The following is a 16818-nucleotide window of genomic DNA, read 5'->3' as shown; positions in this document are numbered from 1 at the left end:
AACTCCCTAGTCCTGGGTACTATGCTTCTTTTTGTATACTTTATCTTTTGTTTACTGTAATCACAAGGTTGCCTTACTTTGAGCTTGCAGTCTACTAAAACTCTCAGGTCTTTTTTTTAGAATCAATGCTTTTGGATCATATATCCCCTACCTCATATTTGTGATGTTTATTTTTTTAGCCAAAGTATAAGTTTACATTGTTGTCTTTTTAAACTTCTTCTTAATCACTTTGGCCCCATGTTTCAAACACTCATTATATTAGCAATACATCTAACTTGGTATCCTGTGAAAATTGTTTAATGAAGTGTGCTTTTATTCAAGTTATTGATAAAATTAACATGGGGGTGGCTAGGTGGTGCAGTGGATAGAGCACTAGCCTTGGAGTCAGGGGTACTAATAATTACCTAGCTGTGTGGCCTTGGGTAAGCTATGTAACCACATTGCCTTGCAAAAAAACCTAAAAAAAAAATTATTAACATGGGAATGAATGAATGAAAAACATTTATGAAGTAAGCACCACATTGTATTAAGTGCTTAGCAAAGAAAAAGAAGGGAAGCTGCTCTTGGGACTCACCCTTGCACGAGAAACTCCAGTAGTTCCCTTTTCTTTCCAGGACTCTATAGAAAATACTTTGTCCTTAAATGACTTCATCACCACACATCATCCTCCTATCCATTCCATGAACTGAACACTCCCACATCTTGGCTCTGGACTTTTCTCTGTTTGCCTTTCAGACCTGGAAAGCTCTCCCCTCCTTGCTTCCTTAGCTTCTCTTCAAATAAAGCTAAAATCCCATTTTCTACAGGAAGCTTTCCCAACCCCTCTTAATTCTAGTGCCTCTCTTTTGATATGTTCTTCCTGTTTAGCTTATATATTGCTGGTCTTTGGGTTGGTGTCTCAATCTTTGGATTTATACCGGGTAGAGACTCGAGAGGAGAAACTGTCTTTTGCCTCTTTCTGAATGCCTGACACAAAATAGGTTCTTAAAAATTCTTATTGACTGATTAATTAATGGAGGTAATAATGCAGTAGAGTTAAAAACAGATTCATTTTTATTTTTTACTTGAGTCCTTTTGCCAAATTGATATAAAGCCATTACTGAACACTCTTTGGCTAGTTTTTCAGCTAGTTCTGAAATCCATCCAACTTTCCCATTATCTAACCTATGTTTCTGAGTCTTCTCCTTAAGAATAGCATGAGACAATTTGTCAAATGCATCGCAGAGATAGTTAAACTAACTATCCTCTTGACTTCCTAGTCTACACCTCTCAAACACTTTTATAAATATTTAAGCTCTTGTCTACTTTAGAAAATTGCTTACTTAAAATCTGCCTGTTCTCTTATAAAGATTGCTTTAAAGGTGAATAAAATGTATGTAAGTCATTAGTTGCTGATGTCTTCCTGATTGCTTTTTTTGGTCATAATTTTATCTCCTCTCTATTGGAGAGAAATCCTTCCTCATCCCTCCATTCTTTCCGCCCTCCATGCCTTGTTCCCTGCTTCTCCTCCTTCATTAAAATTGATTCTTTGGTTCTTTCATATTGTCACCTTCAGCATGGTTTTCCTCCATGTGTACTTCTTCAGTTCTCCTCTCATCTTTCCTGATTTCCTCAACTCATCAAATATTTTTATTTCCTCTTATACTATATTAGATACTGAGGAATTAAGAATACAGATATGTGGGTTCATTTCATTTATGAGTTTGGTATATATCCTCTATAGATTCCATGGTCCTTCTAGTTTCATCTTTCAATTTTCTTGAGATGATTGGACTTAGTTGGGTCTCACACTAGCCTTTCCCTGGGTTCTTTTTTCTCTCTATACTTAACTACTTTTTCTTGAAGTGATACAGCTCCAAATCTTGCTGTTTCCATGTTTTATAAATGAACTTTCACTTTGTCTACTTTTCAGGGACCAACCTAGCTTAGTAGTAAAAGCTTAGGTAATGAATTCTTGGACCTGAGTCCTCAGACTCTGAAGTAAACTTTTACCTTATCTTGCTACTTTCTGTCTATCTCCTCACTACTAAAATGTCCATACTTTTTGACTCAGAGATTCCATTACTAGGCATGTGCTTTGAAGAGTCATTGATTAAAAAAAACCAAAATATCCTTATATACCAAAATATTTATAGAAAAATCAAACAAACAAAATAACCCATGACTACCACGATGTAAATAGAAAGAATAGCCATTAAATACTCCCAGTAAAAATGAACGTTGGAAAATTACAAAGAACAAGCATAGCTCAAAAGAGAAAATATAAGATTATATTGCTATCTCTTCTCCATCCCCATTTTGCAGGTGTAGTATGCTGATTTTATTCTATGTATTGATCAGTTGTGCTGATTTTTTTTCCTTTTTTTTTTTTGCCTTTACAAAATATTCCTATAGAGAGTAGTTCTTTGTGAAGAGGTGGGGTGAGTGAGAGCAGCTAGGGGAAATTATGGTGATATTAAAAAAAAAGACTTATTTTAAAAATTTTTGTAGAAAGAGAAATTAATTAAAGCAACCCTGAGTTTTCATCTTTCACTGGACTAATTGTCAGAATGAGGGGGGACAAAAAGAATAGTCAACGTTTTAAGAGTTATGGAAAGGTCATGGCTAGGGGAGATGTGAGTCAGTATAACCATTCTGGAAAGCAGATTGTAATTAGGTAAATAAAGTGACTAAAATGTTCATTAACCCTTTACCATAATTGATAAGAATAAATTTCCAATATATACCAAAATAGTTGTAGTTATACTTTTTATGGAAGCAGAAAATTTTAAAGAAAGTAGATTCTCATTGAGGAATGGCTAAATAAATTGTGTTACTTAAATGTAAAGGAGTATTACTTCACTGTAAGAAACAATTTATTTGAAAAATGTAAAGAAGCATGAAAAACTTAAATTATCTGATATAAAGTAAAATAAGCAGAGGCAAGAAAATAACATCACAGTGATTAAAGAATGCAGATCTTAAAAACATGAAGTCTTAAAGTACTGAAAGTGAGTATTGCAGAATTACTAAGAACAAGTCTGACCTCAAAAAAAGAATTAGAAGAAATTTCTTACCCTTTTATAGAGATCCATAGATTGAAACACAATACATATTTTCAGACCTTTTTGCTAAAGTTTTTCCTCATTTTTCCTTTAAACTTTTTTTTATGGTTGGCAAGGTATGGGACCATATGAAGAATTTTACTGTTGTAAAAACAAATGGTATCAGTAAACTAAAAAAAAAAAAAACCAAACCCTCAAATAGCAAGCCCCCTCTAGAACAAAGAGAAATGCTACTTACTTTTATTCTAGTTTCTCTAGGCACTAGAGCTGTTTATTGGAAATTATTACTTAATTATCTTGGAATTATTGTGGACATTTCTGTGCTGTCTGTAGCTATGTTTTAAATTCATTCATGTAGACTTAAAAAAATCAATAAATGTATTCTTAAATTTTTTATTATTTTGTTTGAAAATTACTTTTATTTTAAAATGTAGCTTGCCCACTTACTCTTACCAGAGCATAACTAATCAATAATTAATTAATTAATTCCTTGTAGTTAAGGGGAAAAGAGACAAGTCAGGAAAAAAGTACGGAAGTAAGCTGAATCAACATATTGAAAAAAATCTGTTATGGTATATAATAATTCAACACAGTAGTTTACCACCTTTACAAAAAAGGAATATATCTTCTATGGGGTGAAACTTAACCATTATAATTAATAGAATTAAATTAATGCAATTAAGTTTGTGGGCTCTTGCTTATTTTCTTTTTAGTATGAACTACTGTCAGGTCATACAAGTCTCCTTTTGGAATTTTTTCTATTCATAATTTTTTAATGCCCATTGCTTATTTATTTATTCATCTATTCATCTACTTATTTATCCATTTATATATTTATATTGATTATTTTTATTTTTTTCTGATTACATGTAAAGATGGTTTTCAACATTCTTTTTTTTTTTTTTAGGTTTTTTTTTTTTTTGCAAGGCAAATGGGGTTAAATGGCTTGTCCAAGGCCACACAGCTAGATAATTAACAAGTGTCTGAGACCAGATTTGAACCCAGGTACTCCTGACTCCAGGGCCAGTGCTTTATCCACTATGCCACCTAGCTGCTCCTCACCATTCATTTTAAAAATGATTTTGTTCCACATTTTTCTGTTTCCCTTCTTTCCCTCCCTCCTCCCTGTGACAGCGAGTTATTTATTGTTGATCATATATATATATATATGTTATTCATTTTTAATATTATCAGATAGCATGGAAAAATACAAAAAATACAAATTAGGTTATATATTCACCAAGGATTTATTAGGTATTTGCTTTCCACCAGGCATTGCCCCCAAGTGCTGGTGAGACCAAAAATCAAACAAAAAAACCAAGAAAATAATATTACTCCTGTCAAATAGCCTACAATGTAATGAAAAAGACAATATATAAATATCTCCATATAGTCCAGAGAAATACAGAATATATGAAGGTAATCAAAGAAAAGAATTAGTAGGTGGGGGAGATCAGGAGAGTCTTGTAGGATTTGAAGTATGTCTTGAAGTTGGGAAAAGTGAGAAGTGGAGGTGAGAGTGTCACAGGTATGAGGGATGGCTAATGCAGAGGATGGAGAGAGGAGGGTGGTATTTTGGAGACACATGTAGCTAAACTGGAAAGCTTGCACATGTAAGGTGTAAGAAGGGCTGAGGTAGTGAAGAACTTTAAATGTCAAACAGTTTCCATTTGATCCTCAAAGTAATTGAGAGTCACTTGAGCAGGGCACAGTGGCACATAGTCAGGTATATGCTTTATAAAGCATCTTGGTAGCTCAATTAATTGTTGATTGATTGGAGTGAGAAGAGACTTGAGACAGTGAGAGCAGTCAGAGTGGTATTTCAGTAGTCTGGGCAAGAGACGATGATGGCCTGAACTAGGGTTGTGGCTGTCTGAGTGGAGAGAAAGAGCTGCTGCACAGGTAGAAACTTCCAGCATTGTCAGAGCATTCATTATGTGCTGTAAGCTCTACTATGTGCCACATTCTGTTAAGTTCAGGAGGTGCCAGGAAGGTCATTAAAAAAAAAAGGTCTTTTATCTTTAGGAACTCATAGTCTCTAATGGAAGAAACTATGAAAACCACAACAAATAGCATATATAAAGGATAAAGAGATAAACAACTGAGGAAAGGCATGGTACAGGCATCTTGTAGTGGTAGAATTATAGCTAGGACCTGAAAGAATCCTGGGAAGCCAAGACATGGGAATGAGGGATGAGGGAGGAGAAAATTCAAAGCATGGGGGACAGCCAGTGAAAATGCTTGGATTTGGTCTAGTGTGGGGAGCCTCACAGAGGCCAGTGTGACTGAACTGAATAGTATGCAATGGGGTATGAGGAGTAAAAAGACAGGAAAGGTAGGAAAGGGCCAGATTAATAAGGTCCTTTAAAGCTAAACAGAGGATTTTATGTTTGATCCTGGAGTTTATTGAGTGGGGAAAAAGGGAGAGCATATAACATGGGCTCACTATGAGCTTGGCTGACTCCCTGGACTAAACTGTACTTTAGAATGAAACATTTGACAGATGAGTTGAGCAAAGTAAGAGACAGGGAGACCAACCAGAAGGCTTTTGAAATAGTGAGGTGATGAAGGCCCATGCTAGGGAAGAGACAGTGTCAGAGAAGAAAGTATATATGAGAGATTTTACAAAAGTAGAATAGACTTAGCAAATGATTGGATATGGTTAATGAGGGAAAGTAAGGAATCTTGGATGAGAATGAAGTGTAATGAATTTGCTACCTGGGAGGTTTACTGGTGGTGCTTTTGACAATAATAGGAGCTGAGAATGACACCAAGTTGCAATAAGCTTGAAAAGAATTCATGTTTATGATTAAAGGCTACAATGGCAGTGGCCAAAGTGGAATTTTCCTTTCCTGCCTCCCTTTGTCCCACATGATTTCAGGACATACAGGAAAAGTAATATCTAAACCCTGAACAGAATTTTCCCTTGGGGGGGGACTGTATTGAATGCCCCTCTTCTCACAAAATGCCATATCCAAAGAAACATAGCTGCAAAAGGCAACACTAGATTAAAAACTTCTTTGTAAAATCTTAAGAAGAAGCATGATGGACAGTTATGAATAGTTTGAACAATATCATCTCTTTAAAAAGAAAGAAACAGTTGAAAGAAAAAGCAAATGTAAAGAAAGCTTATCAAGGTATACACTAAACAGAACCATCCAGAGAACCTAGAAGGATCGAAATGGGAACAAGATAACAAACAGAATAAAAATGGCAAATGATTTCCAAAACAGACTTTACCAAATTGCAATTTTCCATCAAAGATATGTTAATAGGGGGCAGCTAGGTGGCGCAGTGGATAGAGCACTGGCCCTGGAGTCAGGAGTACCTGAGTTCAAATCCGCCCTCGGACATTTAATAATTACCTGTGTGCATGGCCTTGGGCAAGCCCCTTAACCCCCATTGCCTTGCAAAAACTTAAAAAAAAAGATATGTTAATGATTACAGTTTTATACCCTGACATCATTGTCTGAGAGTTATATAGAAAGCAAAAAACAATACTAAAAAGAACAAATTTGAAAAAAGTTGTCAGATTGGACATAAAAAGTAATATGTAATGACCACATGAAAAAGATGATTGAAGAAATATTAATAACTACTGACCAATTTGCCCACCTTTCCTTTTATTAAAAAAAATCTAATCAAGAGCATTCTTGATAATCTTTTGCAGACCAGAATTCTATCTTTAAATAATGTTAGATTTCATACTTTTGTTGGTTATAAAAAACTGACTCAGTAGAATAAATTTTACCTTACTGCCTCTTGTACAACATAGTATCTCATCTAAACCTCAAAATCATTCCAGATACTTGGCATGTGTAACATGTAAGCCATGACCAAGAAAAATAGCCTAGATTCAAAAAATTATCAAGGAAAACCACCCATTGAAAGAATCCACCAGCTGTGAATGCATACAAACTTTCTGGAGAGCAATTTAGAATTAAGCCCAAAGGGCAACAAAAATGTGCATACCCTTTGATCCAGCAATAACTCTACTGGGTCAATACCCTGAAGAGATTACGAAAAGGGGTAAAAACATCACATGTATAAAAATATTCATAGCAGCCCTGTTTGTGTTGGAAAAGAACTGGAAATTGAGTGAATGTCAATTGGGGAATGACCGAACAAATTGTGGTATATGTATTTTATGGAACACTATTGTTCTATTAGAAACCAGGAGGGAATTCAGGGAAACCTTGAAGAATTTGCATGAACTGATGTTGAGCGAGATGAGCAGAACCAGAAGAACATTATGCATCCTAAAAGCAACATGGGGGTGATGATCAACCTTAATGGACTTACTCATTCCATCAGTGCAATAATCAGGCACAATTTTGGGGTATCTGTGATGGAGAATGCCATCTGTATCCAGATAAAGAATTCTGGATTTTGAACAAAACTATTACCTTGAATTTAAAAAAACAACAACATTATCTTATTATATATTTTTGCTATCTCTTATACATTACTTATTTCCTTAAGGATATCATTTCTCTCTCATCACATTCAACTTAGATAAATGTATACCATGGAAACCATGTAAAGACTAACAGACTGTCTTGGGGGGGGGGGAGTGAGATTAGGGGAAAAATTGTAAAATTCAAAATAAATAAGTGTTTTTTAAAAAAAAGGGGGGGTCCACTAATCATCTCCTGAAAGAGATTCCAAAATGAAAAATGCCCAAAATTATGACCAAATTTCAGAGCTTTCAAGTCAAGGAGAAAATATTGCAAGCAGCCAGAAAGAAACAATTCACATATTTTGGATCTACGATTATGATAGAAAGCAAGTTATTTGATAGGTAACAATATGTAGTCATGAAAAACATTACCACAGTATTCATGTTGTAAAAGTAAACATAATCCCCTCCCAAAAAAAAGCAAAACCTCAAGAAAAATAATTATTAGCCTCTAAATTAAGGGATCATAGGGCTTGGAATATGATATTCCAGAAGGTAAAAAAAACTTGGATTACAATCAAGAATCAACTACTCAGCAAAACTGAACATATTCTTTCCAGGGAAAACGATGTACATTCAGTGAAATAGGGGACTTTCAAACTTTTCCTGATGAAACAACCAGAATTGAACAGAAAATTTGAATTTCAAATACAAAACTAAAGTAACTTAATAATGTTGAACTGATTATATTCCTGCATGTGAAGAGGATGCAATTAACTCCTATGACAGTTTAATTTGAAGGGATAACATATGAAAAAGATGGAGCTAATGTTAGAATGTACTGAGAGAAAGGGAAAGGGAGAGGTAGAATGGGGGAAGTTATTTCACATAAAAGGGGCAAGAAGAATCTTTTGAAGTGTAGGGGAAGAAGGTAAAGGGGAGTGAGTGAGTCTTACTCCTATCAAAATTGACTCAAATAAGTATAGAAATACTCAGTTGAGTATAGAAATCTCTTATGATAGAGGAAAATAAGAAGAGAAGGGTGTAGGAAGTAGATAGAAGGAAGAAAAGATTGTGGGGGGGGGGAATAGATACAAAACACCAGAGGAAGGATAGGGTGAAAGGAGGGAATAGAATAAATGGGGATGGGGGAAATAGGATGGGGTTAGTCATGTGGGAAAAATATTGAAAAAAAGGTTCTCTTATAAAGATTTCATTTCTCTTAAAGAACTGAATCAAATTTATTTTTTTTAAGATTTTTTTTATTTTGAGTTTTACAATTTTCCCCTAATCTTATCTCCCTCCTCCCACCCCCCACAGAAGGCAGTCTGTCAGTCTTTACATTCTTTCCATGGTATACATTTATCCAAATTGAGTGTGATGAGAGAGAAATCATATCCTTAAGGAAGAGACATAAAGTATAAGAGATAACAAGATCAGATGATAAGATGGCATTCCACCCCCCCCCCCCAATTAAAGTCAGTAGTCCTTGGTCAAACTCGACAGTTTTCTCTGGATACAGATGACATTCTCCATTGCAGACAGCTCCAAATTGTCCCTGATTGTTGTACTGATGGAATGAGCAAGTCCATCAAGGTTGATCATCACCCCCATGTTGCTGTTAGGGTGTACAGTGTTTTTCTGGTTCTCCTTATCTCACTCAGCATCAGTTCATGCAAATCCCTCCAGGCTTCCCTGAATTCCCATCCCTCCTGGTTTCTAATAGAACAATAGTGTTCCATCACATACATATACCACAGTTTGCTAAGCCATTCCCTAATTGAAGGGCATTTACTTGATTTCCAATTCTTTGCCACCACAAACAGGGCTGCTATGAATATTTTTGTACAAGTGATGTTTTTACCCTTTTTCATCATCTCTTCAGGGTATAGACCTAGTAGTAGTATTGCTGGATCAAAGGATATGCACATTTTTGTTGCCCTTTGGGCACAGTTCCAAATTACTCTCTAGAAAGGTTGGATGAGTTCACAGCTCCACCAACAGTGTAATAGTGTCCCAGATTTCCCACAACCTTTCCAACAACGATTGTTGTCCTTTCTGGTCATATGTGAGGTGGTACCTCAGAGAAGCTTTAATTTGCATTTCTGTGAACAATTTTCAATGAATTATCAATGCTATCTATTTAAAACATTTTTTAAAATATATCTTAGCTCATTATTGATAGGAGAAATGCAGGTGAGAACAATTCTGAAATTGTTCCTTATACCTTTTAAAATGACAGATGTTGGAAAGGATGTAAGGATAATGAAACATCAGTGCACTGTTGGAGAAGTTGTGAAATGATTCAACAATTCTGTAGAACAATTTGAAACTGACATAACAATGCCATTAGTAGGTCTACATTCCAGAAGAGAGAAAAAAATAAGAGCGATGAAACACTATTTTGTATGTAAAAAGAATGACCAGAATGCTCTCAGTAAAAAACTTATATGAGCATATATAATGGAAATGTATTATGTACAAAGTAACAGCAGTATTGTAAGATGATCAAACGTGAATGACTTAACTTTTCTCAGCAGTGCTGTGATTCAATACAACTCTGAAGGACGTAGGATAAAGAATACTATCCATCCCAAAGACAGAATTGATGGTTTCTGAATGCACTTGAAGCATTTTTTTTATAATATATTTTTCTTGAGGTTTTTCTTTTTGGGGAAGGGGTTATGTTTACTTTCACAACATGACTGTTGTGGTAATGTTTTTCATGACTACATTGTTATCTATCAAATAACTTGCTTTCTCAAGGAGGGGAGTTGGATAGAAACCTGTCAAATAGCTTGCTTACAAACTTGGATGGAAGAAAAGGAGAGAATTTGGAAATTAAGATTTTAAAAGTGAATGTTGAAGCTTGTTTTTGCATGTACCTAGAGGAAAAATATAATAAAATAAAATTAAAAAATTGATAAAAGCAAATAAATTTATAATGAACATCTTCAATATAATAATACTATTATATATCAGGAAACAGTGAATTAAACAAATGCGACTTTTTCTTCGATTTTAGGGAGTTAAAAATCATACTTTGATATTAGGCAATAGAAAAAGCTCAAAGTACATTATATGCATCTTCATATTTTGCCTTTTTGAGTGACAGTTTTGAGTTTTTATCTTAATAATAACTACTTAACACAAAGTACTTTACATGTGTCTTCTCATAATTACACATCATTTGATTTTTCATCATTTTTCAATTTTGTGAATAGAATATTTCATCTTTGCATTATATCTTTTAATAATTTTTATTACTTCTTTTCTAAGGGTTTTTTTGTTTGTTTTTTTTTGCAAGGCAAATAGAGTTAAATGACTTGCCCAAGTCCACACAGCTAGGTAATTATTATTGTGTCTGAGGCCGGATTTGAACTCATGCACTCCTGACTTCAGGGCCGGTGCTCTATCCTCTGCGCCACCTAGCCTCACCTATTTTTATTATTTCTTAAGAAATTTTATTAGAAATAATTTTACTGTGTCTTTTTCTATGCATATTCATGTTTACCACAACTATTTTTATATTCCTAACAAACAATTCACCTCTTTTTTCACCCCTTTTATTTGAACTCATTTTGTGATTTCTTTAGTATAAGAAGCATGATGATAAGAAACTACCTTTCCTATGCTGGTCATCACTTTCTTTCTATGTATCTTATAAAGAGTTGCCTGGGACAGACACTGAGATGTTACCAATTGGCCCATGATCATACAGCCAGAGGCAGAGCTTGAATTCTTTTTTTCCCCTATCTCTAAGCTATCTCTTAATCTGTTACTCAATTCTTTCTTCTTACTCCATATAATTTTTGTTTTTTAACTTTCAAGTCTGTATCATTATTTGAGGAATGAAAATTTTATCGACGCATTTTCCATTTTTACATTGTTATATGATTGACCCATCTATAGGTTGTTCTTTTGTTTTGGTAGATTTTCTTATACTTTGCAGTTTAAATTACCTTTCATGCTTTAGTGATTATGTCCAGCAACAACAACCAAAAAGGAAATTCTTTTAAAGGACAAAACTGAATAGATGAACCATCTGGAAAAAATTAGGCATCATGAAATTTGTTTGAAGTTAAGTAAAAATTTTAATAAAGATTAAAAGAATAATAGAGACCCAATTTTAATTTTATTATTTACTCTTAATTGCAATATCTTAACTGCATTGCCATTCTCTCTCACATACACACACACACACACACACACACACACACACACACACAGCCTCCCCCAAAATAGAGAAAACTGCCAAATAATAAAAAAAATGTAAATTATTAGAGAGATGTGAATATGTATGTTGTAAACTTAAGTATCTTTTACTGAAAAGTTATTTTGGTCAGAAGTGACAATTTGAAAACCACACTGAAAAACGGTACATTTTTCAGTATATAAATGGCTGTATTGATGTTAGCTTGGTCTCCCCTTAAACTGCTTAGAGCCTCTCTATGCTTGTCTGTATCTTTCCAAGACTTTCCAATAGAGTATCTGCCATTTTTATCAAAGGCTTACTTCTGTATCTATCATGGATATAAATGCAGCAGTCAAGTTTTCAACCTAGTACTTTTCATTTTTGCTACTGCCCTCCTTAGAAGGAAGTCATTTATTTCTTAATAATTTCTTTTATTCCATGTCTTATGTTTACATTTTTTTAATACACTATAGTCTTGATATTTTTTTCTGTAAGTGCCAATAATAGTATGCTTATGTATATATTTTGCTACAGTCTACTTCCCTTTCCTTTTGCATTTTACCACTGCTTTTTGGATCACCTGCCAGTTTTAATTCATTTGAGATCATGGAACTAATTACCCAGAAATCATATTGATATCTTCCCCTATTGTCATTGTATTAGATGTTTTATGTAGAATTTTTTTCATGGACCCCCTCTACTTTTTGTCAAAGAGATTCATTTAAAAAAACAAACAAGCCATAGTCAAAATCATGCATGTAAAATTAGTTTTAAAGGAATTAAGAGCACTTTTTGTTTTCATTTTAAATTTGTAAATGACAGTGAGCTAATTTATGTTTAGTTTTTAGGAGATTTCTTAATATAATCATTTTGTGGAAAATACTGTTTTTGCGAAGAATCCATGTTTTTATATTTTTTCAGCACCTTGTTTTTAGATATTTAAATAAAGATTGACTTTATATTCTGACAATTTGTTGGAAAACTAATATAGACACATTTTTGCTTGGTTTTGCAAAGAAAATGCTTTGTAAATCTTAATGTGCCATATAAAAATGAGTTACTATTATGTCCGCTCATTGATTCAGTTTGTTTTTCAAGAAAATTGGTCAAGATTAAAGTCTGTGATCCAATGCCCATCAAAAAGTACCAGATTAATCTACTTTGTCTGTATTGACTTTCATCTTCTCTTGTACAATGTTTATTTAAGATGGTTGTTTTCTTAAGTTTTTGTATGCACTTGTCACAGTATATTTTAAAAATTAACTTTGGAGATCGTATTTATTTTCTGCATTGATAACTGCTACTCTCAAAAACACTAGCTTGTAAAGTGACTAATTTACCAGTCATTAGTAAATATTAACTTAAAAAGGTTAAACCCATTTAGCTATTATCTGTAGTGTATATGGTACCCTTTGTATTAAAATAACAAATCATAAGATTGTTTTCATATGAAGTTTAGTCAACAGTGATTCACATTTATTAAGAGTACAATTATTGATAGCCACATTAGGTGAAAGACTATTGATATTCACATTGTTCTTTCATATAATGAAACTCTACGTATCTTGAATTCTTTCTTACCCAAAGGGGCTACCTTTATATGGATGATTGCTCTTAACAAATTATTAGCTTCAAATAACTACCTATGTTGTTTTCAATTTTCCTAAAGTGTGCAGCCAGGTTGTTTGGGGTTTGTTTTTGTTGTTCGAATGCTTGTCAAGTGTCCTCATGTAAATGGTTTGCCAGTTAATTCTGCCTATAGAGATTACTTTATACTTTTACACATATAATATGTGTTTAACTTTTCCGGTTATAATTTTATATCTGTATAGTATATTAAAGCCTTTAGTTTTTTATAAACAGAACCAAAATTTTAAATAGAAGTATTGTTTTATCTTTTTAAAAAATTCAATTTTAATTATTATTAAAATTATCTCAATGTGTATTAATGTAGTACACTCAGAAATTGAATTAGGAAATCTTGTTAAAGTATAAAAGCTGCTATAACATAAGTTGTTCCCTCACCTAGATAAATAAATGACCAATATTATTGGAGGCTATAAGCAGCAAGGAAAAAAAATGGAAGAAGTCTTTTATCCTAGTTTTTAGAGGGCATCAGCAGCTTGCTTTTATGAAAAAGTAACAGCTAAATGCACTGCAAATAATTTGCAGTAATCCAGTTCAGTGATTCATGTGTCTGCTTTAATGGGTCATAATTCAGGGTAAAGTAACTGAGTGCAGTCAGAGTGCAGACACTGCTTATGCCAGGGACAGTATCTCTTCATAAAACACACCTCAGCAGAAGCAGTTTGCCAGCCCCCTAATACCCTCTGATGTTTTGATGTCCTGCATATTTTTCCGATTAAGTTTTGAGTGCCATGTTTTTAGTTGTATTTCCACATTCATTATCCTCACGTAGACCCTTCAGCGGGTTTGCCATATATGATTATTTTTTTAATGATGCCTTTCTTTCCACTTCAGCAGTTTAATAATCTAGCACATGGCTGCTTCTCAGTACTCAGCATTCACCTCCCCAATACAGAGGAGGACATGTGCTTTGGCTTCAAAATTCCATTTGCAGTGTTAGAAATGCATATTCCCTATGGAACAACATTTGTTTGACATAACCATTCATTTTTATTACCTCTTTAAATATGTTTATCCAGAGTTATCAATAATCATAAATAACTGTATTCTTTTCTTGTTCTCTTTTTTTCTAACAGACAAAATTGCTTACCCAATACATATTAAATCTCGGCAAATATGACCAAAACTACGACATCAGAGACCGAACAAGATTTATTAGGCAGCTTATTGTTCCAAATGAGAAGAGCGGAGCCTTAAGCAAATATGCCAAAAAAATATTTTTGGCACAAAAGCCAGCCCCAGTGCTTGAATCTCCTTTTAAAGGTATGTTTTCCCGGAATAATTGCAATACCTAATTTTTGTAAAGAAATAATGGCATTATGCTCTATTTCTAATGTGCTTAAGAGTGTCACTTAGCAAATATAAAGGATTTATATATATATATATATATATATATATATGAATAATATACTTTACATTCTCCTGCTGTTAGGACAAATTTTAGTCATCCATTTTAGGTTTGTATGTATTGCACATCTTAGATTCAAAATGATTCTGAAAACAATGAATTAACTTTTAACCAGATAGGTTTTGAATTTGGTTTGATTAATGGAAAAAAAATCTAGACTTCTATAAGGTATTAACTTCACTTCTGTTTAAATAGACATCTTTATCATTTAAATAAAATAGTTTCTCTTAGGAATGAAATATTAGTAATAATATAGTAGCATTTCAAAAAATAATTATTTTTAATGATAATAGCCTCTTCAGATTTGATTTTCTTTTTCAGAGAAAGGAGAGGTTGACATATTTTCCCTTGATTTTTAATAGTAACGATTAAATGTTTTACAAACTTAAGTGATCACCTTACTTCTAGATAAGTTTTATTTATTATTCAGTTTCCTTAAAATGTCAAAAAGAGCTCAATATTGCAAAATCAAAACCAAAAAAAAAAGCCCAAACTATTAAAATTCTGGATGTGTTTGTGCTAAGACATGTATATGGATTGTTTAACCATGCTGTCATTCTTAATATTCACAGTAAAGTAATTTTTAGAGAAGCTACATTTCAGAGCAACACCTCTAAACACACTGACTGATTAGCTTTTTTATTGACCATTATGGGGGAGATTATTGTAATCTATGAACTGAAATCAGTTTTTTGACCTATGAAGAGCTTCCTACTTTATATTTATTCCATGACATTTTAGGTAATATGCCAATTACCTTTAGCCCTGATTAGGATTGCTCTTTGTGATATAAAGTGCGTGTTGTTTATTGTATGTTTTCCTCTGTTGCTATTAGACAGAGATCATTTCCAGCTTGGGACCTTATCCCATACTCTGAACATTAAAGCTTCTGGGTACCTGGAGTTGTCTAATTGGCCAGAGGTGGCGCCTGACCCATCGGTTAGAAATGTAGAAGTGATTGAGTTGGTAAGTTGATCTTTCCAAAAGTAATTTTGGTTATGCATTCCAATATTTCATTTTGAAATTTTAAATTATGATTTATTTTGTGTGTGTGTGTGTGTGTGTGTAAATTTTATAGGCACTAGATAGGTGTTTTTCTGACAATTTACTTACATACTTTTTCTTAAAGAAATAAAAAAATTATTTTTGTAAAAAGTATACCTTTAAAAGCATATTTAGATAGGTAAATTGACTTTTTGTGATGTTCACATTCATTGACATATTATAAGCTTTTATAAGCTTCATGTCAACATTTTTCTAAATATGGTCTTGTGCCCTTACAATAAAAACACATATAGCCCTTTTCTAGTTTTTCTGCAGTACCTAATCAACTGATGACTTCACATAATAGAATGTTCCTAATGAAACCTGGATGTACAATAGTAACATAATATACTGATGTCCTTAGAGGACACAATGTCAAATTAATGTGCTTTTATGTTGCTTTCACATCATGCATTTTGTTTTTGTTAGTCCTTCTATTTAAATCTTGGTCTTTTTTTCCTTAAAAGCAAAAACAAGCACATACAATTGACCTTTAATAAGGTCAAAAGATTGATGTCCTAAACTCAATAATAAAATCTCTTTGCAGGAAATGAGGAAAATAGAGGCTCTCTGGCTATTATGAGAAATTAATTATATGTAGCTAGAATATTTTTAAAGTGGATACTGATTGACAGAAAAAATAAATTCCATTTTTAAAGACTTTAGATTCAGCAAGTCTCTATTAACCTGCCCTAAAGTTTCTCACTTTTCTCAGACATTTGAAGAAGTATTGCTAGTTTATGAGGAATATTTATTATGATAAATTTTGTAAACGGTTACTTATATTTATTTTCTTTATCTTATTTCTCCTCAAAACAGTTGGGACTCTCTACTACTGGGAAAGGTATCAGATGTTCTCAGTCCTGAAGCAAGAACTCTTGCCTCTGTTCTAGCTTTGCTTAATTATGGATGACTCTGATTTAGTTGGCTTCCCTCAAGTGCTTTCACAATAGCCTTTTTGGCTATAGCTTCAGTAGGCTAAGAAAACATATTGTACTTTAAAAATTCTCTGCTGGGCCTCTATAGTAGACCATGGAATGCGAATTTTGTGTCATGGAACCCTCTTTTTCAAACTCTGTAT

The 16818-nt window shown here is 33.3% G+C and overlaps 1 protein-coding gene across 6 annotated transcripts in view; it reads left to right on the top strand.

Moving 5' to 3' along the window:
- AP3B1 (adaptor related protein complex 3 subunit beta 1) overlaps positions 1-16818 on the top strand; it is a 374259-nt gene that overhangs the window by 223966 nt on the left and 133475 nt on the right. For all 6 annotated transcript variants that reach the window (XM_074204381.1, XM_074204379.1, XM_074204375.1 and 3 more), the window contains exons 16-17: positions 14362-14548; positions 15529-15659. In XM_074204381.1, the coding sequence (XP_074060482.1) occupies positions 14362-14548; positions 15529-15659 (318 nt within the window). The remainder of the gene's footprint in view (positions 1-14361; positions 14549-15528; positions 15660-16818) is intronic.

Source organism: Macrotis lagotis, chromosome X, assembly GCF_037893015.1.
Source record: "Macrotis lagotis isolate mMagLag1 chromosome X, bilby.v1.9.chrom.fasta, whole genome shotgun sequence".
Taxonomy (NCBI): Eukaryota; Metazoa; Chordata; class Mammalia; order Peramelemorphia; family Peramelidae; genus Macrotis; species Macrotis lagotis.
Note: the sequence above shows the minus strand (reverse complement) of the source record. Positions and strands in the feature narration are given on the sequence as shown.